This window comes from Orcinus orca, chromosome 5 (assembly GCF_937001465.1).
Source record: "Orcinus orca chromosome 5, mOrcOrc1.1, whole genome shotgun sequence".
Taxonomy (NCBI): Eukaryota; Metazoa; Chordata; class Mammalia; order Artiodactyla; family Delphinidae; genus Orcinus; species Orcinus orca.
In genome coordinates, this window is record NC_064563.1 from 77,059,688 (window position 1) to 77,086,307 (window position 26,620).

Here is a 26,620-nt window from a genome sequence, read left to right on the forward strand (position 1 = left end):
GGCAGGGATATCATCTGCCTTGCTGATCATGGAATCTCTGATGACTCAGAGTGCAAAAGATACATAATTAGCAAGGATATTAAAAAGATTTATTCAGGCAAGTTGTTATAAAAGGTACAATTTCTTTCTAATTTTCTTAATTTTTACAGTGACATGAAAACCAATAATGAATAACTGAAGATAACTCTAGAGTCTTTTTTTTAAATGAAAATATTAGCTGTTTAGTAATAAGGACAGCAATAAGGGATGTAAATTTGAGAACAAAATTAATATCTCTAGATGAGGCTTTACATTAGAGTTGGCAAAGATCTTAGGGTCACTGTAATTTTTTAAAATAAAAATACAATTTTTCCCCTTTTATCCTTCTGTTTAAAGGTGATAGACCAAGCACATATTGTGGCTCTCCCCTTCTACACCAAACCTCTTTATTCACCGTGGAACAAAATCTGTGAGGAATGCCCAAAGATGAAAAGCAATTAGGATAAAACTAGAGAGAGAAACAGCAGCTCAGGATGTAGAAAGGAGAAAGAAATTGCAGATGGATTTCTGTATTCATACAAGCATGAACGTGCATACACATTCACATTCCTAACCCTGATTCCTAACCCTCAAGGTTCAGGCCCTGTCAGAGGTGTTAGCTCCCAGAAAGGAACTGTAAGTGTGGGAGGTTGGGTTGGAAAGGGAGAAGAGCCCCAGGAATAGGAGGAATCAAAGAGCACCCCACCCTCCAAACATCTTTTTCTCTCTCAGTCTAAGTGAAAATTATGCACTCCTAAATATCTCCCTCCAAGTAGACGACACAGAGACTCTGCAGATGTTCTGCTCTCAACTACAAAGCTGAATGCAATTCTCCCCAACTTGCCCTACAAATTCAAGGCAATTCTAATCAAAGCTTCAACAGGTTTTTTAAAAAAGTACATGATAAGCAAAGTCCAAAATTTATACAAAAGAGCAAAGGGTCAAAAGATCCTGAAGAACCACATGGTACCAGATTTACTCTATCAGTATTAAGAATTATAAGCTATAACAATTAAGGCAGTCTGGTATTAGTGTGGGTACAGAGAAATGAGCCAATGCAATAAAACAGAAAACACAGAAACAGATTCTGGCATACATGGAAACCTGACAGATAATGGCTAATACTGTAGGTTAGTGGAGAAATGATAAAAGTTTCAATAAATGGTCTGGGACACTGGCTTAAAAAAAAAAAGTGAAAATGAATTTCTCTTTACAAATACACAAAAACCAAATCCAGATAGTTCAAAGGTTTAAATTGTAAAAGCCAAATTATAAAACTTTTAGAAAAACCTAAGAAAATATCACCTCTAGTTTGGCAAAAATTTCTTAAAACACAAAAAGCTCCAACTTTACATAAAGGAAAGGAACTGATCAATTCAACTACACCAAAATTAATAACTTCTATTCATCAAAAGATACCACTGAAAGGGTGAAAAGGCATACTGCAACCTGGAAATCTATATTTAATAACACATAGCTGACAAAGGATTAGTATATAGACTATAAGGAATGTTTAAGGAAAAAGAACTCAACAGAAAACTGGACTAAAAAACAGGTATGTCACAGAAAACACAAATGAATAGTAAATTAATATATGGAAAGACACTCAATTTCCCAAGTCATCAGGGAAATCCAAATTAAAACCACAATGAGATACCATTTCACACCTCCCAAACTGGCAAAAATTAAAATCCCATAATACAAGAATTGGCAAGGATGTTCAGCAATAGAACATTTGTGTTCTGTGGGTGAGAATGAACATTAAAAAAAAAAGAACTTTAGAAAGTAATTTGATAAACCTAGTCAAGTCAAACATGGGAATACCTTGTAACTCCAGCAATTTTACGACTAAGTATATACCTGAGAGCAACCTTTTAATCTTTGGCCAGGACCCACATCAATACATTTTACATCCTGACACACACACAACTGAAACAAAAGTTTCATGAAACTTTTGCAATAACTCTATTTATACTGTGTGCAATAACTCTATACTCCATTTCATTTAGTGTCATCCACTATATAGATTTCATAACTCACTATTGCAGTAGTTCTTAATATTAGATGCACATTAGAATCCCCTGAGGTATTAAAAAAATTAAAAGCAAAACCAAAACTGATGCCCAGGTAAGCTCCTGAAGACTGATTCAATTGGCCTGCGATGGAGCTTGGACACAGATTTATTTAATTAAGCTTCCCAAGAGATTCTAATAAGCAATTAGAATCAAAACGACCTGATGTCTGAAAAGCACTGCCCTAGAAAAATATTTCCACATGTCCACCGAGAGATATGTTCAAAATTACCCATAGCAGCGTTGTTCATGAAAATAATCCAAAGGTCTATAGATAGGAGACCAGGTAAATAAACTGCCATCTATTTATACAGTGTACAGCAATGAAAATGTACTACAGCTTCATATATCAACATTAGCGGTAAAAAAGAACTACAGCTATATATATCAACATAAATCTCAAAAACATGAGGTTGAGTGAAAATATACATCCTGAAAATATGCATATACTGTAGTATGATTCCATTTATAAAATGTTCCCAAATAGGCAAACCCAAACCATATATTATTTGGGGATATTATGTCATAAGATTATAATAAAAAGCAAGAAATAAAAAATTGTTGGGGGAGGAGAAGGAGGAAGAGGAGGGGTAGGATGGGGTGTGGCCGATGGGGACTTCAGGGCATACTGGTAAAATTCTATGTTGGGTGGTGGGTACACGGGTGTTGATTAAAATATATACATTACGTATATTATACTCTTTTGTGGATGATGTCACCACAAAACTAAAAACTTAAAGCAAAATTCTATTTATGTAAAGTTCTAAAACAGGCTGAACTGATCAAAGGTGAAAAATCAGACAGAAGTTTCCCAAAGGTGGGGAAGGAGTAGACTGTTTGGGACACAATGTGAAAGAGTCTTCCAGGGAGATGGATGTGGTGCATATGTGATAGGGGGATAATGATTATGGCTTACACAGGTCTGTCCATTTGTCAAAACCGTAGTTAATTTTCATGCATTTCAATATATGTAATTTTAACCAAAAAAGTAAGTGGAGAAAGAATGATAATTGTTGAAGCTGGATTACAAGGTTCATTAGACTATTACACTTTGTATAGTTTGACATTTTCTATTTTTTAGAGAAAGAAAAAAAGGAATTGGATAAGAAAGGCAAAGCTTTTTTTTTTAAAGAGCTTGTAAAGTTTTAAGATTAGCACTAAAAAGTTATTAAATCTTGAATATAATAAGCACAAGAAAACAAAAGACTTCAGAAATCACCAAAAAAATTTAATGGATGTTAATTACAGACCTCAAAAGCTGATAAACCTGAAGGCAATCAGAGCCTTCCCTAGGACCCCCAGGTACCCTCACCCTCCCTTTGTTAGCGGGGGACCTTGAATTAGTTACCACTGGTAAGTATTAATATTTCTAGGAGAAAAGAAAAGAAAGGGGAGTTAATGAAGGAGGGTAAAACTGGAAGATTCTCAGTATGATCAGAGAGACAGGCATGCTCTGCTACATTTATGTAAATGCGTGTTCAATTTGCTCACAAACCCCACCACCCTACCATTTACCCAAAGTGCGGGACTGTCCACACTTCTCCTTCAGTTAGTGCTCTTCTCTTCCCCTTTCCAAGGCTGTCCCCAAGTATATGCTCTTATCCTATCTTGAGCATTCTCCTACCCCAGTTTTGCATTCTGCTCTCCAATAGGCAAGTAGTATCAACCCTTTCATCAACTTCTTCTGGTACTAACCACCATAAATTTTTTTCTAACCTCCGCAATTATAAATACTGTGTTTACACTGCCATTTTTAGGTTTTCTTACTTTAAATACACTGATTTACAACTACGGAAGATTACAATTTAGTGCTCTCCAACACATCCACTTTTTCTGCCTTCTTCCCACGCATACTTTTTGGTTCACTTCCTAATTTCCCCCTTTATCTTTTATTTAATCCAGTCTAAGTAGATACACTTTTCATTCTCAAACATGTCAGATACACATGCTACCACTTCTGTTAAATAAACTTAAAAAATATATTTTCATGAGGCTTTTCAGTTACAACCGCATATGAAATCTTAAAAATAAGAGGAAAATTAGAAATAAGAGATATACACTAAAATGAACAGTTTTTCAACTGCTCAATGATTATATCCTGCTGGCATATCTAAATTCTCTAAGACTTGATTCTCTATTAATATTAACTATATTACCTCATTCAAATTTTCATTGATTATGTATTTTCAACTCTCAAATTAAATGTGTATTTATTATTATATACAAAGCACTGTTTTCTTCCACTAGGGTTTACCTCTCCATGTAAACTTAGACATATATAAGTGGAAAAATATCTTTACCTCTACTTATATCTATTACTAGCTGTCAGAGCCATACTGTCATGTTTAATATAATAAAACAAACTAATCCCTAACTTTTATTCTAAAATCCATTACAGTCCATAATCCCTTATCCAATTCTAAAATCCATAAAGCTCTGAAAACCAAAAGTTTTTTCTTTAGGTTTGGCACCAAAACAAATTTAGTGAATTCAACTTACGTGAGACTATTTATAGTCTTTATTCTACTTTGCGTGACTAGACCAGTGGTTCTTAACTGGAGGCAATTTTGCCCCACAGGGGAATCTGGCAATGTCTGGAGACATTTTCAGTTGTCACAACTGGGTAGGAGGTGCTACTTACTAACATCTAGCAGGTAAAAGCTAGAAATGATGCTTAACATCCTACAGTGCACAAGACAGATCCCTGCAACAAGGCATTATTTGGCCCCCAAACGTCTATCTTACTGAGGATGAGAAACACTGGACTAGACTCTTGTTTATGGAAGATCCATTTATGTGTTGACTACTGAGTGTTGCCTCAGATGAATCTGAGGGTATTACAGAATACATGACAAAAAGACAGCATTACTACTACTCAAAAGTCAGAAAAACTCTTAATTCCAAGCCACAGTTGGCTCCTGAGATTTCAGACAGGAGACTGTAGACTTTATATTTCCATTCTTCTAATGGCAAGTCTTTCTCAAATATCACAAATCTCATTAATGTTAGGAAGCCATGAACTGTGGCCCAAGCCTTAGAAAATGAAGGAGGGGAGTACAGAAATTCACTGGACGTAACAAATAGAATGAGCAACAGCTTTTGTTTTATTCTTTTCCATTACAGTTTAAAATAAACTAGCCTTCCTATTTTTTTCTTTTTTTGGCTGCACCGCGCGGCTTGCGGGATCTTAGATCCCGCCAGGGATTGAATCCGCACCCTCAGCAGTGAAAGCACAGAGTCCTAACCACTGGACCACAGGGAATTTCCAAACTAGCCTTTCTAATAGTGCCTATATACCACCATCAATTGTATGTTTACTGTTCTCACCATAAAAGATATCAGCTTATTATACTTTAATTAAAAAGATATCAAAACCAGTAACATAAAATAATAACTGTGACTCTTGAAATCACAGTAGCTATTTACCTTTCTCTGTGCTTGAGAATATAGAGATGATTTTATTCCTGGGCTTTTTTTCCTCTGGAACAGAGGGCAAAGGTTTTAAACTGTGATTGGCTGACAAAGGGTCTTTGCCTCCAGTGCTAAAAATGGTACTGCTCATTCGCACAGGGGGTGCTGGAGGCTTGTCTTCCAGTTCTCCGTTATCAGACATGATTCAGAATTATGATATGGCCTGAAACAGAAAGGCAAAAACATACAGTTAACAACAAGGTAAAAAATAGTATGGACAGGCACAAAACAGTATTAATTACCTCCCCAACTTCAAATTAGAAAATGTTACCCATTTAAAGCTGTAAAACTTAAGAGATGAAATTAGTTGCAATATAGGCAATCTCCCCTAACACAGTTGGTAAATGGCTAGCTGAGGGAACCTTTGAAAAGTCATATCCCATTAAGAGGACTATGACAATTTGAGGGAAGCAAGATGACACTAACATATCAGAGTATATCACCTATTCAACTGGTTCTAAGAGTAAATGTTCCAATGAACAGACAACATAGAGTCTTAAAAAAATAATAATTTGAAGAGGAAGACTATGTCCTGACCAGCCAATAATAGGATATATGTCTCTGATAGGTCTACTTCTAGAGCAGAGATAGGATGCTTGCTAGTAAAAATATCAACCAATAGCCTCCAAACTGATTCCATGCTTGCTAGCTTTGTCATTACAACTTAACCTCAATATAAACTTTCGTAAAGGATAGGAACGTGCCACTGATACAATATTTGGTTTCTCTGAAAATCTGACCATCTAACTACATATGTTAGTCCCTTCAAGTCTGGGAACACTGACAAAAGTAAATCCAGAGTTTGGCCGAATCCCAAGGTTCTGTCATCCTGTGATGCCCTGTCCAGGCCATCAAGTTACCCTCCTTATCCACATGGCTAATTCAGCAGAAATGTCAATCTTGTTTACATATATGTATACACATCTGTTTTATGTCTTTAAAACAAAGTAGATTACACACATTTAAAATCAGCAGTGAAGGAGAGGGGATGCCTAACTTATAGATTAGCTCTGATACAAAAGTATATATGTTAGGAAATAATACCTCACTAAACAAGATTTTGATTGATAATTAGATCCTGATTTGATTTTAACATTATTTAATACATGTAAGTGAACAAAATTTTGTATATGTACAATGAAAAGAATGCAACTGTTTTTAGATAAAATTAATAATAATTTAAAAGATTTTTATTTAGTCTGAATGCTAGTACCTGAAGAACAGTAGGTATAATTTGAAAAAAACTGAGGGATGAAGAATTATACCTAATTCCACGCCAAATCTTACAGCTTTTGTTTCCCTTGATAGAGGTATGTCAAAGCACTACTGTATAATTTATATGTCATATGACAGTTATTTTTCAGCCTACAGGAGGAAGAATGAAAGAAGGTAAAGGGAAAAATAAACATTTCTGGAGGTAACGAGCTGGAGAAGAGAGAAAGAAAAGATCTATAACTGTGTATGAGAAAGACTGCCTGAAGTGAAATTAAACTACTGGTGCTCAAAGGAAGAAATGGGGGTGGGATCTAAGAAGGTGGTGTGAACAACATACAGTCAGATGATTCTTCCAAACCAGCTGGTCACATCATGTGGATTACCTGATGAATTGATAAAATCAAGACAGATATTTAGCTTTTATGTGACCAAACATTAAGGCGAAACAGATTAACCCTAGAGTAGCTTTTATCTTTTTTTTTAATTTTTAAATTTTTTTTTTGCTCACTTTTATCTTAATCACCAGTTACAATATAGAAACTACACGTTTAGATTCTGATTACACTGTGAATTGCTCCTATTTAAAAATCAGGGTAACAAAATTCCAAAATACATTTGCATGCATTTATAGAAGGAAATGCACCAAAACATTAACAGTGGTTATCTGTGATTAATAAGTAATTTTTAAACTTGATTATAATCAGCATAGCTGTAGTTAAAAAAAGATCAATATAAAACAGGGCACAATAATTATTTAGTGTAAACTGACTATAAATTCTATCCTTAAGGCTGGCTCATAAATGGAACATAACTAGAAATTGGCAATGCACCTTCAGCTGCATGTTGTCCAGTACTGGGTTGTGGAATCAGATTGCTTTGGCTGGAATCCTAGTTCCATCATTTACTTAAGTGTGTGACCTCAGGACTAAACTGTGCCTCAGAGTTTCTTAGAGAAATGGCTGGTTCTAGGCCTGGACAGGGAAAATACAAGATGGTCTATAGTGTCTTATAGTGTCAGAAGATAAGGAAGTACTTATAAAGGATGAGAGCATGTCAAAAAGACACAGGAAAGAGTTCCCAAAAGCCAATACTGGAATGATTTGAGCAATAAAATTAATAAAGTAGTATATAATCCAAAGTATAAAATAAATATACATAATTCATATCGATACAAAAAAATTGAATAAATAAAATGGGGCGGGGGGACAAATCTTCCTTACAAAAGAATTCCAAATAATATATATGTAGATACATTCCCTTCTAGGAGTTGGAACTTAACTTCCCTCCCCATTTGATTGTAGGCTAGACTTCGTGACTCATTTCCAAAGAAAAGAGTATGGAAAGGGGAAAATAACACCACAATGGAAAAATCTGGCATTAACCAAGTGATCAAGGTTAACATCACTAGTGATAAGTCACAATGACATCATTAATCTCCTGACGTAATGTGTTGAGGAGCACAGTCCACCTCTGTGGTATTCTTCCCCAAACCCATATCTAGTCATGGGGGGAAAAATCAGATAAACCCAAACTGAGGGACATCCTACAAAATTCCTGACCAAAACTTCTCAAAACCGTCAAGGACATGAAAAACAAAGACAGATTGAGAAATAATTATAGAACAGAGGAGGCTAAGGAGACATGACAATGTGGTATCCTGGAATTGAAAAAAAGACATTAGTGGAAAAACAGGTGAAATCCAAATAAAATCTAGAATTTAGTTAATAATAATGTACTAGTGTTGGCGTCTTTGCTTTGAGATACATTTTATGGTTTATGTAATGTTAATATTAGGGGAAGATGGGTGATAGTTATACAGGAAATCTACTATCTTTGTAACTTCTCTGTAAGTCTAAAATTATTCAAAAATAAGAACTCTAGGGGCTTCCCTGGTGGCGCAGTGGTTGAGAGTCCGCCTGCCAATGCAGGGGACACGGGTTCGTGCCCCGGTCCAGGAAGATCCCACATGCCGTGGAGCGGCTGGGCCCGTGAGCCATAGCCGCTGAGCCTGTGAGTCCGGAGCCTGTGCTCCGCAATGGGAGAGGCCACAACAGTGAGAGGCCCGCGTACCGCAAAAAAAAAAAAAAAAAAAAAAGAACTCTATTAAAAAAGGAATAAATTCCTCAAAAAGTTAAATATAGAGTAACCTACCATATGACCTAGCAACTTCATTTCCAGTATATGCCTAAGACAGTTGAAAACACATGTCCGCACAAAAACTTGCATATGAATGTTCACAGCAGCATTATTCGTGATAGCCGAAAGACGAAAACAACCAAAATATCAACGGATGGACAAAATGTGTCATATCTATACAATGGAATACTGTTTGGCCACAAAAAGGAGTCAAGTATGGATACATGCTACAACATGAAATAAACCTTGAAAACATAAGTGAAAAAAGCCTGACACAAAAAGACCACAAATTATAAGATTCCATTTACATGAAATGTCTAGAACAGGCAAATCCACAGAGACAGAGAGTAGATGAGTGGTTGCTAGACAGTGAGGGGAATGGGACGTGACTTTGGGGGAATGAAAATATTCTGGTATTAGACATTGGTAACAGTTGCACAACCTTGTGAATATATTAAAACCACTGAACTGTACACTTTAAAATGGTAAATTTCAGCTATGTGAATTACATCTCAATTTAAAATAGGAATTAATAATATTTACCTCATAAAGATTAAATGAGTTAATAACTGAAGGCTGCTACTGTTACTATCATGATATTATTATTTATAAGATTCTATGCTAGAAGTTGGAGAAAGAAAAGAAGACTTAATTCTTCTCCAAGAGTTCATAATCTACTGGGAAAGACCAGCACATACATATTTAAGTTAGGTTATGCCCCTTATCAACATTTGTTCTCAACACATGCATATTAAAAGCCACTTTGTTTCTTCAAAGCAGCAGTTCTCAAAACATTTTGGCCTCAAGACCACTTCACACTCTTAAAAATTACGGAGCATCTCAACTTTTGTTTATGTGTGTTCTATCTATATTCATAAGAAATTAAAATGAGCTACTTAAAGTATTTACTTCATTAAACCCATTACATTACAATGTTATTCATAAATAACATTTTTATGAAAAATAAAATTTTCCAAAACAGAATATAGTGACAAGAGTGGCATTAGTTTACTTTTCTGCAAATCTTTTAAATGTCTGGCTTAGTAGAAGACAGTTGGATTCGCATATCTGCTTCTGCATTCAATTTATTGTGTTATGTTTTGGTTGAAGTATATGAAGAAAATCTGGTCTTACACAGATATGTAGCTGGAAAAGGGAGTATTTTAATAGCTTTCAGATAATTGTGGATATTCTTCTTTGATACTACAGCAAACTCAACCTTCATAAGGTTAGCTATGGACTCTGAAACCACAGCAATAAATTTTTTGTACTCTGTTACATTAAAGCCATTGAATTCTCTTGCACTTTGAATGGATCTTTTACCCATGAATGAATTTTGTAATGTCATGAATTGATTATCTGGAAAGTATTGGCTCACTCAATTATTAAGATATTCCAATGTTGACACTTCATTATACAATAAAAATAAAATCACATTCATTAATATCACCACTGATCTCATCAGAAAAGTCCAGGTATTGGGAACCTGTCAAACTCAAGAAAGTGAATACAAGTTTTCTAAAACTCTAATTTTCATTTGAAAATTTAAATTTTATCAATTAACAACAAATTCTGTCACTTCATTCATTTTCGAGAAAATGTCTGCCAAATACCTAAGTCTGAACAACCAGAGTTGTTCAGTGGGCCAGTCGTTCTTTCAAATAAAAATGGTGTTGAGGAAATGGGGCCTTTTTAAGCTCAATCATATAAGTGGTTTTCTGTAAGACAACCATTTCATACTTCATAAGTACCTTATGAGTACTTCCCATTTTGCTATACAAAATACTTTAAAAGTAAACTCAAAAGTAGAGATATAATAAGGTTAGTAATTTCATTGTTTCAAGTACATTCTTAAGTGAAACTGGCTTTTAAAAAAAAACAAGCACATAGCTATTGCCTTGAATGAGTTGTATTAAAGTACAGTCAGTTTTACCCACCACTGCTTTTGCATCATCAATGCAAATGTCAACACAGTGTAAAAAGGCAAAGAACACCTTAGTATTATTATGAAAAATAGGTTTTGACTCACAGACCCCAAGGGTACCACAGACCACTCTTTGAGAACTGCTGCTTTAGAGTTTACCCCAGCTCCATATTCACCCTCATAGTCCCAATTCTTTCTGATGTGCTACTAGGCAGCAGAAGACCCATATTTATTTCCTCCTATACTCTACAGAACACATTTTTGACATAGGAAAAGGTAAAAGGTAATCAATAGCTAGATTTCCAAACTGGGGCACAAAAACCTAATCAAATCTTGAAAATGGTTCAAAATCTATACATATGTCATAATAATTACTACAGTGTTTTTTGTAACAAAACCCAGAAAGATGTCAGCCAGAGAGACTGTCATTTATATGAAAAATACCACCACCAAATTCTAAAGCAAACAACACTAACAAGGCAACTTTCAGAACACAGCCTTTCCTTATACTCTGGTTATTCAAAAACTTTTCTTTACTGCTTTATTTTAATATACTGTACAGTAATTTTTAAAGTTTTCTGCACAAATGCAGTCCAATAAACTAAAGAGGAGCTAATACGTTATTTGTTTCAGAACTTTCTTCTTTATCTACATTATAAAGTTAAACCAGCTATGTCTCAAGGAAATCCCAATTAACACGACGTACCCTATTAGGCAACACATGTCTAAACAAAATCTAAATTTTATAGGTCACAGATGTCCCTAATGAAATTACTCAAAATGACAAATATGATGGCAATAATTCTAAGTAATATGCCTCATAAGTGATTAGATGGTAGTAAATAAAAGCATGACCCTTGATAAAACACTGATGACTCTGCCACTAGCTAAGCTGAGGACTTGATCCCTTCATCTCATGATTTCTCTAATGAATCTGTCTTCAGCTGCTATTCAGAGGAAGAGGTTAGAAGAAGCCCTAACTAGCTTCCCAAAGAGTTTCTATACATTCAGCTTTTGTTTAGAGAAAGAAGTTAAAATTGGTTGACTAAAAATAACACGTGATAACACTCTCCCTGGCTATACATTCCTCAGCAGCTACTGCCATTTAGGGCCATTTACTACCAAATCAATCTGATCTCACATGAGTGCACATAAATACTATACTTCATGTTCCCCAATATACCAAAGACTTTCCTGGCCTAAATCATCTTTGGGTATACATTTCTCCATTCTTAAATTTTCTTTATCCTTTTCTCTACCCAACCAAATGCTCAGTAAAAATTATTTCCTATGTAAGGTCATGCCTGTCTGTCCCTGTTCAAAAAGACCCCTCACATCCTCTGAATGCAAGTTACACAGGAATATAAATCCAGAGAGTACTGAAGTTGGAATGGAATTCATTTGGTCCATCTTCCTTATTTTGTGAAGAATCTGACTCACCAAAATGTAAGCAGTTTGCCTGAAGTCACACAAATCTAATTATTAACAGAACTAAGACCAGAATCCAAGTTTACTAACAACCCTTCATCTCACATTTTTCTAATTATATTAACATATCAGACCATTCTTTGGCAATGAATTACAACTGTGCATCATTAATTATTATTTTAAGTGTGTTCCTGCCCAAGACTTCAAGCAATTCAAAAGCAAGGATTACAGTCTCTTCAATAAGTGGTGCTGGGAAAACTGGACAGCTACATGTAAAAGAATGAAATTAGAACATTCTCAAACACAATACACAAAAATACACTCAAAATGGATTACGACCTAAATGTAAGACCAGGTACTATAGAACTCTTAGAGGAAAACATAGGCAGAACACTCTTTCACATAAATTGCAGTAGTATCTTTTGGATCCACCTCCTAGAGTAATGAAAATAAAAGCAAAAATAAACAAATGGGACCTAATTAAATTTAAAAGCTTTTGCACAGCAAAGGAAACCATAAACAAAACACAAAGACAACCTACAGATGGGAGAAAATATTTGCAAATGATGCAACTGACAAGGGTTTCATCTCCTAAATGTATAAACAGCCCATGCAGCTCAATATCTAAAAAAACAAACAACCCAATCAAAAAATGGGCAGAGGAATTCCCTGGCAGTCCTGTGGTTAGGACTCTGCACTTCCATTGCAGGGGGCACAGGTTTGATCCCTGGTTGGGGAACTAAGATCCTGCAAGCTGCATGGCACTGCCAAAAGAAAAAGAAAAAAAAAAAAAAAAAGAAAAGGCAGATCTAAATAGACAGTTCTCCAAAGAAGATGTACAGATGATCAAGAGGCACATGAAAAGATGCTCAAGGGACTTCCCTGGTGGTCCAGTGGCTAAGACTCCAAGCTCCCAATGCAGGGGGCCCGGGTTCTATCCCAGTTTGGGGAACTAGATCCCACATGCCTCAACTAAAGATCCCACAAGTGGCAACGAAGATCCCATGTGCCTCAAATAAGACCCAATGCAGTCAAATACATAAATAAATATTAAAAAAGAAAAAAAGATGCTCAACATGGCTAATTATTAGAAAAATGCAAATCAAAATTACAATGAAGTATCACCTCACACCAGTCAGAATGGCCATGATCAAAAAGCCTACAAGCAATAAGTGCTGGAGACGGTGTGGAGAAAAGGGAATCCTCATACTCTTGTTAGTGGGAATGTAAATGGTACAGCCAGTATGGAGAACAGTATGGAGGTCCCTTAAACAACTAAAAATAGAACTACCATATGATCCAGCAATCCCACTCTTGGGCATATATCTGGAGAAAACCATGGTTCAAAAGGATACATATACCCCAATGTTCACTGCAGCACTGCTTACTGTAGCCAAGAAAGGGAAGCAACCGGGCTTCCCTGGTGGCGCAGTGGTTGAGAGTCCGCCTGCTGATGCAGGGGACGTGGGTTCGTGCCCCAGTCCGGGAAGATCCCACATGCTGCGGAGCGGCTGGGCCCGTGAGCCATGGCCGCTGGGCCTACACGTCCAGAGCCTGTGCTCCACAACTGGAGAGGCCACAACAGTGAGAGGCCCGCGTACCGCAAAAAAAAAAAAAAAAAAAAAAGAAAGGGAAGCAACCTAAATGTCCATCAACAGATGAATAAAGAAAATGTGGTATATGTATGTGGTATATGTATGGAATATTACTCAGCCATTGAAAGGAATGAAATAATGCCATTTGCAGCAACATGGGTGGACTTGGAGATTATCATTACTAAGTGAAGTAAGTCAGACAGAGAAAGACAAATATCATATGATATCACTTATATTTGAATCTAAAAAATAATACAAATGAACTTTTTTACAAAACAGAAACAGACTCACAGAAATAGAAAACAAACTTATGGTTACCAATGGGGAAAGGTGAGGAAGATGGATAAATTAAGAGTTTAGGATTAACATATACACACTATATAAAAATAGATAATGAACAAAGATCTAATGTATAGCACAGGGAACTTTACTCAATAGTCTGTAATAACTCATATGGTTAAAGAATCTGAAAAAGAATGGATATATGTATACATATAACTGTATCACTTTGCTATATACCTGAAATTAACACAACACTGTAAATCAACTATACTCCAATATAAAATAAAAATTTTTTTAAAAAGCAGGGATTATACTACTACTGCTGCTGCTATTACTACTATTATACCATATTACTATTTCCTTTAACACAAATCCTTCCATGTATCAGACAATAGTGTGTACTGACTTACAGTAGTACACTCTGTACTGTTTTTCCTCAACTTTCTTGTATCAAACAGCATTTCACTAGACAACAAATAAACTACCCTATATTAACAAAAATATCTTTGGAAAGATTTATACTTTTCCCCTAATAGCCAATTCATAGCCTTAGTCTTCAACTTTTCCATAAGGCAGTGTATTTTTTTCTTTATTGCTTCTACTGACAGTGTCAAATGGCTAAGAAGCACCAAGTGAAGATGTGATAAGGTTCTTTACATCTTATATTTTAGCAGAAACAACAAAGAATATAAAAACAATTCATTATAAAATACTGATTTACCAATGTTTTGCTCCACCATTACACAAAAATGTTTTATAAAAAAGGGCAAAATGATAAGGAATGCCTCTCTCCAAATCCTTTCACTTTTTGCTACTTTTCAGTGAAAAACAAGTAGGCGAAACAAAAAGCATGCCCAAAACACACTGTACTCTTCTAACAGGACCATTGTTTAATTGTGACACAACTCAAAAACAAACAATTCCTCAATTGTCTACTGAAGAAGATGAGGGGAAGCTAAATACACAACAGAAATGAAAAAAGGAGTGGTGTCTGGAACCAGTCAGTCCAACTAGGAAAAATTACTAAATTTATTATAATTCACTCATATCATCTATGGTACTCCAAGTACAAACCACATACTACTGAAAAACATGATTTTAAAAGTACGATTTTGCTTTATATTTTTTCCTTACATTTTATATAAATACCAAACAAACCTTAATTTTTTAGTACCTTATGAATATAGTAATACAACACTATAAGACATCAAACAATCTCTCAATAAGCTCTAAGAGTCCCAACATCACTGACCCTGAGTCTCTCCAAAAAAGCCTCAAATGCCTTTGAGAGCAAAAGCATTAATGAAAATATCCCAAATCACCCTAAGTGGATGGACAACACACACTATGAAAGGGAAGTTCACAAATCAGTAAGAAAGGAGTGTTTTCATTTGGTGGCAATGGCCGTAACATCAGGTCTATCAGTAGCAAAGTCTATCAACAGCAAAGTAGAAAACAACTGGGGCACTGGTAAAGAATAAAGGAAAATAAAAAGAAACTTTGCTTCAAACTCAAATAAATAAAGGATTGGATAATGTAACAAATCTTTAAATATGCATGGATAAGCTAGTTAAGATGAAAGGGATGTTTCCATATGGTGCAAAGCAAAGTGAAATCAGGAACAAGAGAGTAAGCAATTTACTAATCCAGGTATTCTCAAGGGACTTCTGACTAAAGTTCTACTATGATGGCTGCCACAGGGGACAGGTGATAAAACCCAGAGTCTGCCAAAATTGGAGTCCCTCCCACAGAAGGCTAGCTATAATCTATATAAGAGTAAATCAGGAATAAATCCCTTTGCACACAAGGGAATGAGAAAACCTTAAGCATTTTGAGCCCAGTAATAACAACAGAAGTGCAGGCAATGGGGAATCCCTGAGAAATCCTAACAACAAAATGCACGCTTGTGGTCTGAATTCATGCCACCCATGAGGTCCCCCCACATCCCAAACAGGTTTAATTGAATGTGGCCGTGTTGGTAGCACTCCCTAGTGAATGACAGAATCAAATACAAAGCCTCCTTGGGAGAAAACAACTTCAACACAGGTCTCAAAAAATACCCAAAGATCAAATTCTAACGAAAAGGAGCAGCTCATGGGGAAAATTCAAAAAACAAACAACACACTGTGACTGAGAACTAACCAAAACAGACTGGTGAAACAGATGCGAAATAATCTGACACAGAACATGTACAAGAAGCTCAAATATAAAAGCAGAAAAAAAGCAAATGTGAAAAACAACCATACAGAACTTTCAGTAAGAAAAAACATAATACCTGAAAATTAAAAATTGACATTTGAAGTAAAGAGCAGCATGGACTCAGTAGAAGAGAGAGTTAGTGAACTGGAAGATATATACAAAGAAAGTACCTAGAATGCAGCACAAAAGACAAAGAGATAGAAAATATAAAAGAAAAGTAAAATGAGTAGGCTAGATGATCTAAGATACATCTATTTGGAGTTCCAGAAGGAGATGACAGAATGAATGAGGGACTCACTCACCAGATAAATTCGGGCTGAGAAATTTCTAAGGCCGATGAAGGACACAAATCTGTAAGTTGAAGAAACCTAATGAATCAAAAGCAGGATAAAATGTAATCTATGCACATCAAAGTGAAGACAAAACATAGTGAAATTAAGATAAATTCTTAATATCAGTCAAAGGAGAAAAAAGGATAAACCTCACAGAAGTGGCAGTTGGACTGTCAGCTTACTTTTTGATAATAGCAATGAAAGCAGCAAGACATTGGAATATCCTCAATGTATTGAGAGAAAAAGCGGCCAACACAAATTGCAGATTTAATAAAACTATCTTTCAAGAATACGGTTAAAATAAATACATTTTGAGAGAAAGAAAATTTCCAAAAGATTGGAATCACTATATACTTTTAACCAAAATCAATTAAGTTGGAAATCAATAACAAAAAGGTAACTAGGGAAAAACTCCATGAGTTTGTAAATATAAAACACCTCTTAAAAACTTATGGTTAAAAAAAAAAGATATCATAATGGAAATGAGAAAATACTTAGAATTGAATGAGAATGAAAAACTATGTATCAAAACTTGCAGGATTAGGATAAACAAAATGTGGTGTATATATACTGCAGAGTATTATTTACCTTTAAAAAGAGATGAAATTTGATACATGCTCTAACAAGGATGAACTATGAAAACATTAAGTAAAATAAGCCAAACAAAAGGACAAATACTGTATAATTTCACGTATATGAGGTATCCAGAGTGGTCAAATTCAACAGAGACATAAAGTAGAATAGAGGTCACCAGGGCCTGGGGTGGGGGGTTTGTGAAATAGGGAGTTATTGTTTAATTGGTAGAGTTTGTATTCGGGATGATGAAAAAGTGTTGGAAATGGATAATGGTAGGAGTTGCTCAACACTGTGAGTGTACTTAATGCCAATGAACTACACACCTAAAAGAATGGTAAATTTTATGTTATGTATATTTTACCGCACACACAAAACAACCTTGCAAGATGTGATTAAAGCACTTAATGACACCTACAGTTCTGAATTTTTACTTTAAAAAAGAACCAAAAATTAATGACTTAAGCATCCAACCTAAGAAGCAAAACAAAAAAAACCAAAAATAGCAAAATAAACCCAAAGAAAGTAGGAAGAAAAATAATAATTTAAGATAAAAGCAGAAACTGCTGAATGTAAGGCTATCATACAATAAAGAAGATCAATAAAGCTAAAAAGTTGAGTCTTAGACAAAACTAATGATACCTCTGGCAAAATTAACCAAGGAACAAAGAAATCACAAATAAACACTAACAGGAATGAAAAGGGGTTTTATCAGTAGTGAGCAGAGGTCACTAATACCAATATTCTGCAATGTGCCAACAAGTCTTCACAACTCTTGAACGTTCCACCATGCTCTGATTTATAATTAAAAAGACATATATATATATAAAATTACCCGAACCTAGAGCACAGTTCTATTTTATACATAAAAGATACTTTTTACACAGTTTTAACACACACTGAATTTTCCAGGTATGTAACCACTATGAAATCAAGAAGAGCTTACACTTTGTTTTGCTCAGTTTTACCAAGAAGTTTATTCATCATTTGGAATATCATGTCACTGAAAGCAATGCACTCATGCTTGTTGAATCATCAAAGCAGTACACCTGCATGAGATTGCACTGTGACTGAACCTATGAGTATTAGATACAGGCCTATGATCACTTCATACTTTTGAAGTTGCTGTGATCAAGTATTTACAAATGGAAATATTATTTTATTAAAGTTTTCCTGTTAGTTCTATTTTTTCCATTATATATTAATTTTCCTCCCAAAATTGATTTAGGGAAGTAGAATAAGGCATTATATTGATTTTTCCCTGAAAAAAGGATAAAGTAAATAATCTGTGACTTTTAATTTCATAGGAGAGCAGTAAAACATAGTGTCTAAAAAGAACAGACCCATGGCAGGGGGCGGGTGTTTCCCTGGTGGCCCAGTGGTTAGGATTCTGGGCTTCACTGCCGTGGCCTGGGTTCACCCCCTGGTTGGGGAACTAAGATCCTGCAAGCTGTGTAGCGGAAAAAAAAAAAAAGTACAGACCCAGACACCCCATTGCTAGCAACCTATCCCAAAGACACAACAACAAAAATACAACACAAATAAACATATACACTAGACTGTTATTGTTGTATTATCTGTAACAGCAAAAGACAGGAAGCATCTCAAATGGCCAAAAATAGGGGACTGCTTGAATTAACTATGGTATATCACACACTAAAGTATTATGAAGCTGTAAAAATGAAGGAGGAAACCACTGTATACATTGCCATGGAGTAATCTCAGGATATACTACTGATGAAAATGCAAGATGAGGGAAAAATGTATGTCTGGTATGCTACCACTTACCTAAGGGGAGAAAAAAAGGTGTATCAATACAAAAACACACACACACACACACACGGTTATTATTACTATTTTTAATGGAAGGATAAACCATAATTTTTTTTATGGTTGCTTTGGGGGGAGGGAAGAATAAAATGGAAGGGACTGAGTTAAAAGTTAGACTTCTCTGAACATATCTTGTTTTGTACATTTGTAAATTAACAATTTATTACCCTTTATTCCTTTTCCTGCAGCATTTTGCTAAACAAGAAGAAACAAGTGTCATTAATTGCAAATAATAAGACTGTCTACAAAATGCAAACAAAACTATGATGAATTATTAGGATAAACACAAATTTAGCAAAGTTGCAGGATAAAGAGGAATACACAAAATTCAACTGCATTTGTGCACACTAAACAGAAAATGAAATGGGGGGAGGGGGAAGATACCACTTATAATACCATTAAAAAGTCTGAAGTTCCTAGGACAGAAATTTCCAAACCTGCTTAGTTCATGGTGCCCATACTATTCTCAGTAATCATTTCATAGCACCTCTAAGCCAAAAGACATTCCTAACAGTTTCATTTAGTATTTAGTAGTTAGGTCCAAACAACTTCATTAGTATTTATCATTCACTCATCCTAAAAACGTAGTAACTACTGGAAAAAGCAATTGAATTAAAAAAAAAAAAACACTTTTCTTTCTTTCTCTTTCAGGTACATTAGGTAAGCATGCACAACCTCTGAAACCTCGGACCCCACACACCCTCATTTCCTGTTCCACATTGATTTTCATACTTCTAATCTCAGCAACCATTTCACAAAGATAGACTTTACCAAATGTATCACAATCTAATGTTGAAACGTGGAACTTCCTAGAGCTAGAAGTTCACATTGTGTCCAATGGACATCCATCCATTCCCTGGTGGCGCAGTGGTTAAGAATCTACCTGCCAGTGCAGGGGACACAGGTTCGATCCCTGGTCCAGGAAGATCCCACTTGCCACGGAGCAACTAAGCCCGTGCGCCACAACTACTGAGCCTGCACTCTAGAGCCCATGAGCCACAACTACTGAGTCCGCATGCCACAACTAGTGAAGTCTGCATGCCTAGAGTCCGTGCACCACAAGAGAAGCCACCGCCATGAGAAGACCGCGCATCGCAACGAACAGTGGCCCCCACTTGCTGCAACTAGAGAAAGGCCATGGCAAGAAGACCCAACACAGCCAAATAAATAAAGTTCAAAAATAAATAAATAAATAAACACCCCATGGTGCCTTTAAGCTCAGTGGGGGTACGCCAGGACACCATGGCACAGTTTGCGAACTGTGGACCTAGAATCTTTATAGAGAGGAAAAATGAACTGAAAGACATTAAGACCTAAATAAACGGTGAGATACTAATGGTCACTAATTTAAAAACTCAATAATGTACAAATGCCACATTTCCTCAAACTAATCTATAGATTCAAAGCAATCCTAATCAAAGATCCAAGAGAGTTTTGTGAAAAATTGGACAGTTAATTCTAAAATCTATATGGAAGAGCAAGAGCATAGCAAAGATATTCCTGAAGAATAATGTAGAAATACTGTGAAATGAAAAGTCTTTATTAAAAAAAAACTGGATCCTATACCAGATACCATGCCACTTATGCAACTTTTCCAATCTTTTTATTTCGCTTTACCTGTCTTTTCAAGCTACTATCCCAACAACCAGCTCTATACTGGGTGTGACCAACTTTTTCATTCAGGCACAACATGACAACACCCCTCTTCATTCTGAGCTGCACAATGCCATGGGATAGTGTGGCACCCACACACATGCAACCTGGTAGTGCAGGGGAGTTAACTGTGGAGTGAACCTATAACGAATGGTGATGAAACAGATAGATCCCATCTCCTTAGATCATTTTTCTCATCCTGTTGGATGATCCCGTGAATGACTTTATAGTGTAACTTCCTGGGGGACAATACACTGGGATTGAGCAATCAGTTGCACTGCCATTCTGGCTACCACTTCACTCCCCTTTTCCTACACTGGGGAAATACTTTCTAATAATGTAAAGATATGTAAGCCTTCAGCCTCAAGCTCTGTTTTCTGGGGAATCCAGGTGAAGAAAGATTCCTACCTTGCATCATACCAAAAAAATTTTAGATGAATTAAAGATTTAATGTGAAAGGCAAAATTCTAACTTTTAGAAGATTATATACGAGAATATCTGTATACAGAAGAATATCTTTATACAACACACGACTCTAAAGGAAAAGATTGATAAATATGACTACATTGTACACCACAGAATAAAAAGACAAGCCACAAACCAGGGTATAACTGCAACAAAAGTAACTGACAAAAACTGTATCAACAATAAATAAAGAATTCCTACAAAGAAATATGCAAAAGGCAAACAATCCAGTAAAAAAATGAGCAAATGACAAGAACAGGCATTTCACAGAAGACAACAAACAGTGAATAAACACATGAGAACAAGCCCAGTCTCATATGGAAATGTAAATTAAGGCCATTTGTAGATACCATCTAACACCTAGATTGGCAAAAATTAAGATACTTGACTGAAAACAAGGATGCAGAGCAAAGACAATTCTCATACACTGCTAGCAGGAGTATAAACCAGTAAAACTACTTCAGAAACAACTTGGTATTAGCTTATACAGTTGACTGACTGTACATTGTGCAACTCAGCAATATTACTCCTGGATATAAATCCAAGAAACTCTTGCATGTGTACAAATTATAAGAATATTCATAATAGCACTGTCATAACAGCAAAAGACTAAAAACAACCCTGTATTAGCCTGGGCTAGGCTATGCACTGGTAACAAACATATCCCCAAATCTCAATTGTTTAACACAACAAAAATTTCTAATGAACACTAAGCTTGAGGAAGTTTGTTCTTCTTAAGGTGATTTACGGATCTAGGTTGCTGCCATCTTAAAGTTCCACTCCCTCAGCAAGCCACCACCAAAATGAGAGACTGAGGGTGCATATGGGCTCATAACTGTCTCAGTCCACGAGTGACATGCCTCACTTCCCCACTCATGGTTCAACAGAACCCAGCACATGCAATGCAATGCAATCGATAAATACCTGTTGAACAAATGCATGAGTACAGAGGGGTAAGAAATTATTTCTACCATTTCAAAATGATCTGTGAAAGAGCGTGACTGTGACTTGATAAATGACATAGGACAGATAGTTTCCATACATAAAAAGTGGGTGAATGATACTCCAGGTACTATCTATAGGGCACAAACGGCAAGCAGGCTTTACCTCACAGAGCTACTCTGAATGACCCAGAGCGGCTGGCTGTCATGTCATCCGTATGCTGTGACGGGAAGAATTCTGAGGCTGCATTCCACTTATGGGAGGATATGAAATAAAATAATCCAGTGAAGACAGGGAGACAAAAACCTCTGTCTTTGATTTAAAAAAAAATGGTTTTTAAAAGGAGAGGCAAGTTTTTAAAGAAAGAATATTCTTAAGCAGTATCAAACTGCATACAGGGCTTCCCTGGTGGCACAGTGGTTGAGAGTCCGCCTGCCGATGCAGGGGACATGGGTTCGTGTCCCGGTCCGGGAAGATCCCACATGCAGCGGAGCAGCTGGGCCCGTGAGCCACGGCCGCTGAACCTGCGCGTCCGGAGCCTGTGCTCCGCAACGGGAGAGGCCACAACAATGAGAGGCCCGCGTACCGCAAAAAAAAACAAAAACAAAACCAAAAACTGCATACAGAGATTTTTTTTAAAAAAGGGAACACTTAAAAGTTTCCCTTTACCCCTACCTCCCTCTCCCTTAATCCCAACTTGACTAAACTGCTAATGACAGCAATTATGCCTTATTAGCTTTTATACTCCCAGCACATAGTACAGAGCTTGGCACATAGTATGTGCTCAACAAATGCTTACTATAACGAGCTGAGAGTAGTTGAATAAGTTATAGAAACAGATGTCGCCAAGGGATATGCATTTTAAAAAATGCCTTAAAAGAAGAAATGGATCTTGACCCAATTTTAGTAATCACATCAGTGATTGTAAAAAATTCAGTGATGTAAAAAATTCTTCAGAAAGTATCAAGTTAAGATAGTTTGAGAAAATGAAGTGCTAGAATGTAGACAGACCAACCCTGAATGGAAATTTTTTTCAATGAAATTTATATATTTTATTTTAAAATAAATCATCTCTATTAACCCATTTTTCTTATTTTGAGGCTCTTATAGATGGTTACCTAGGAGCTCATGTTTGTTTCTTCGCATCGATATACTCTTTAATACACTTGTTCTAGTTCATTAATCTAGCTGTATGAGAAGTTTTGTGGAGAAACAAAATGGAAGCCGGGATTACGGGGAAGCTTTGTTACCATTTCCTAGGGAACCAGGGAGCATTAGCTTGGGTGGTCCAGAAGTGAGAACAGATTTTTCAGAGAGCTCCTTGAAAGATGAACAAGTATTTGCCAGGTAGAGAAAAAAGAGTTCATTTATTTTACCCTCTAGGCTCCTATGGGATTTTTTTAAGTTGCACACTTTGGTCTACAAATTAAAGGATAATCCTCAGACTGAGGTCAGCATCCTGTCTAAAATTATGCCTTGCTAGGCTCTGCTAAGTTCTGCTGCTTCTTGCTTTCACCTGAATGGGAATTTGCTCTTAAAGTCATCTTCAAATTGTTTATCTTTAAAACTTTTTTCCTTATGAACACACCATTCTGTAAGCTGTGCTATCCAACACGGGTAGGCCATACTAAGCCACATATGGCTATTTAAATATAAATGAATTTAAATAAAATAAAATTGTTTCTTCGTCACACTAGCCATATTGGATAGCACAGATATAGAACATTTCCATCACTGCAACAAGTTCAAATTGGACAGTTCTAAACTGTTCATATACGGTCAGAGGATGAGTGCTGTATCTAAAAGGCATAAAAACTAAACTTACACTAAAGTTTTAATGTTTTCCTAATTTTATCAAAACCAGGAATGTAAACAATTCACCTTTGTACCAACTTGGTTAAAAGGCAACAAGTCAACAGGAACTAGTCTGAATTTAGCAGTATAGGATACTACTCTGAAAACACGCCTAACATTATATGTCCTAATCATTCATGAGCCAGTTATTGGTTAATACACAAGAACTTTGTTTCATTCTCTACAATTACTGTCTAACTTTTAAAAAATAAATGCCAATAAACACTGATATGGTATTATAAAGTCTTTCTCTTTCAGAATGGATATACTATGTATAACTGAATCACTTTGCTGTACACCCAAAACTAACACAACATTGTGAATCAACTATACTCCAATATAAAATAGAAATTAAATTTAAAAAGAATAAAGTCTTCCTCTTTCATGAGAATCCTGCAGCCTTTGCTATCTGGGGGAATTAATCCCCATATCTCAAAAAGGGCAAGATTCAGTTTTCAATTTGTTTTCTCAGATTAAGTCTGCTAGAACCCTATTCCTAAGAGGAGGATTCATATGGAAATCTTTGAGCAAAGAGGAGACAAGCACAATGGACTTCTAGGATACAACATTCCATCAGTGTGATTACAACAGAAAATACCTTCTTAATGGTCACTTAAAGAGCACGAAAGTGATGTCTAGTAATTATCTATTTGACAAACTTGTCTTTCACAAACGTGAAGTTACATAAATCTCATTAACGCCAAAGATAGAAAGTTCCTCAAAATGCTAGTTTATATAATTTAGCATTATTATATTTCAAAGCCAACTTTTTTTCCTGTAAACGAAGATACAAAAGCAGCAGCAAGCGCCATCATGAAAAGCTTTTCCTCCCTACTATACCCACTATCTAGCCAGATTCTGTCAAACAATTAACAATGGTGCTCTTCATGGGTAATAGAACTGACTGCTTTTCCCTTCTTTATCTAGAGACTATAGACAAAAATACTTGTCTAATTTTTATAAAATGAACATGTACTATTTTTCTAATGAGGAAAAACAGTAAGTCATTTTCTTTTTTTTTAATTTATTTATTTATTTTTGGTTGCATTGGGTCTTTGTTGCTGTGCGTGGGCTTTCTCTAGTTGCAGCAAGCAGGGACTTCTTAACTCTTCGTTGCACTGCGCAGACTTCTCATTGCGGTGGCTTCTCTTGTTGCAGAGCACAGGCTCTAAGCGCGTGGGCTTCAATGGTTGTGGTGCTCGGGCCTTGTTGCTCCGTGGCATATGGGATCTTCCTGGACCAGGGCTCAAACTCATGTCTCCTGCATTGGCAGGTGGGTTCTTAACCACTGTGCCACCAGGGAAGCCCTAAGTCACTTTCAATTAAAAAAAAAAACCCTACTCATGTTACAAGGGCTCTTTCAAATAGTACTTCTTCCTTAACTGTCATAACCTGATAGGATCTCTGAGCTCCTGCAGCACTATTACCATTACCGTGCGGATTTCTGATTTAGTGTCTTTCAATTCCAAATTCATCCTTTTTGTCTACTGTGAAAACAGATCTGGGATCTTCAAGTATTTTTCTTTGGCCAGTTGGCATGATGCTAAACTTAATCAGTAGAGGGCACAGGAGAGACATTGTAGTAGAAAAGTTTTGTTTTGCTTCCTGGTTCTGGAGCCCTTGCTCACAGGCTCCTCTAGCACCAGGCTTCTATAGGGCAAGGTGGCCAGCAGCATACCCAGCAGCTTCCTCACACTTTCTTCTTGGGAGGTTTCGTAGTGGAGTTAACACCTCCCTGTGAACAACTTTACGAGCACCCTAGGGAGCAGATGTCCAGCACCACATCAACTTCTCTGTCATTCAGTCACCCACAGCCATGCTCTGTCCAACAAGGTCTGGACCTTCCCCTTCTTGGGGAAGAAGGACTCTTCCCTAGGTGCTGAGATATGAGCCCTAGGGGTAGTAGTTGCTCCTTATTTCTGTTATTCCTATGTTCTTTGGAGTTCTATGTACTTTTTACTACTAGCTAATCCTTCACTATTCCATTCTCCTGCTATAGTCAATAATTCTTTCCATGTTCAAATTATTGTGTGGTCTCTCTCGTGATTGGACCCAGAGTGATACAGTCCTATCTATTAATTTGACACTTACACACTTCCTTGAACTTCAGTCAACCAACTTCTAACTTTTCTTCTTTCTACAAGATTATAAACTCCTGGCTGCCAAGGAACACTTTTCATACTTCTCTGTATCAATCTGACACTGTGTAACATAATGCTCTTTAACACAGAAGCACCAACAAATGTTTAAAATCACACTTCAAATGATTCATAAATACTCTATTACACCTTCATTAGTTTAAGGCCACTAGAAACATGTTCTAATAACCCACTTTTTTTTCCAGAATTTTCACCACCAAAAGCATAAGTAATTTGAATACTATAAGAATGTATTCCTCAGTATTCCTAGACTATAAGGTTTCAAAGTCAGAACAGCCTGTGGACTTAGACCTTCTAGACCTTGTAAGATAGGAGATAATGAATGCTCATGCTCATAGACTGTTCATGGCTACAGAGTCAAAAAGGGGCTGAGCATGACTAATGCTTATTTTTGTATAAATGTGAACAATGAGGTAAAAAATTATGTTCAGAATAAGGATATAACAGCCAAGTGACTATTTATTTACAAAAA

General features: G+C 36.2%; 1 protein-coding gene across 3 annotated transcripts in view; it reads right to left on the bottom strand.

Annotated features, from left to right (window-relative positions):
• PAK2 (p21 (RAC1) activated kinase 2) overlaps positions 1-26,620 on the bottom strand; it is an 80,054-nt gene that overhangs the window by 35,399 nt on the left and 18,035 nt on the right. Inside the window, exons 2-3 of one of the 3 annotated variants that reach the window (XM_033403770.2) lie at positions 7,114-7,159; positions 5,517-5,724 (exon numbers count right to left, since the gene is read on the bottom strand). In XM_033403770.2, coding sequence (XP_033259661.2) covers positions 5,517-5,703 — 187 coding nt within the window. In that variant the 5' untranslated portion in view covers positions 5,704-5,724; positions 7,114-7,159. Of the gene's footprint in view, positions 1-5,516; positions 5,725-7,113; positions 7,160-26,620 lie in introns of those variants that run through there. The other 2 variants (XM_004278782.4, XM_033403771.2) reach the window with 2 other exon arrangements.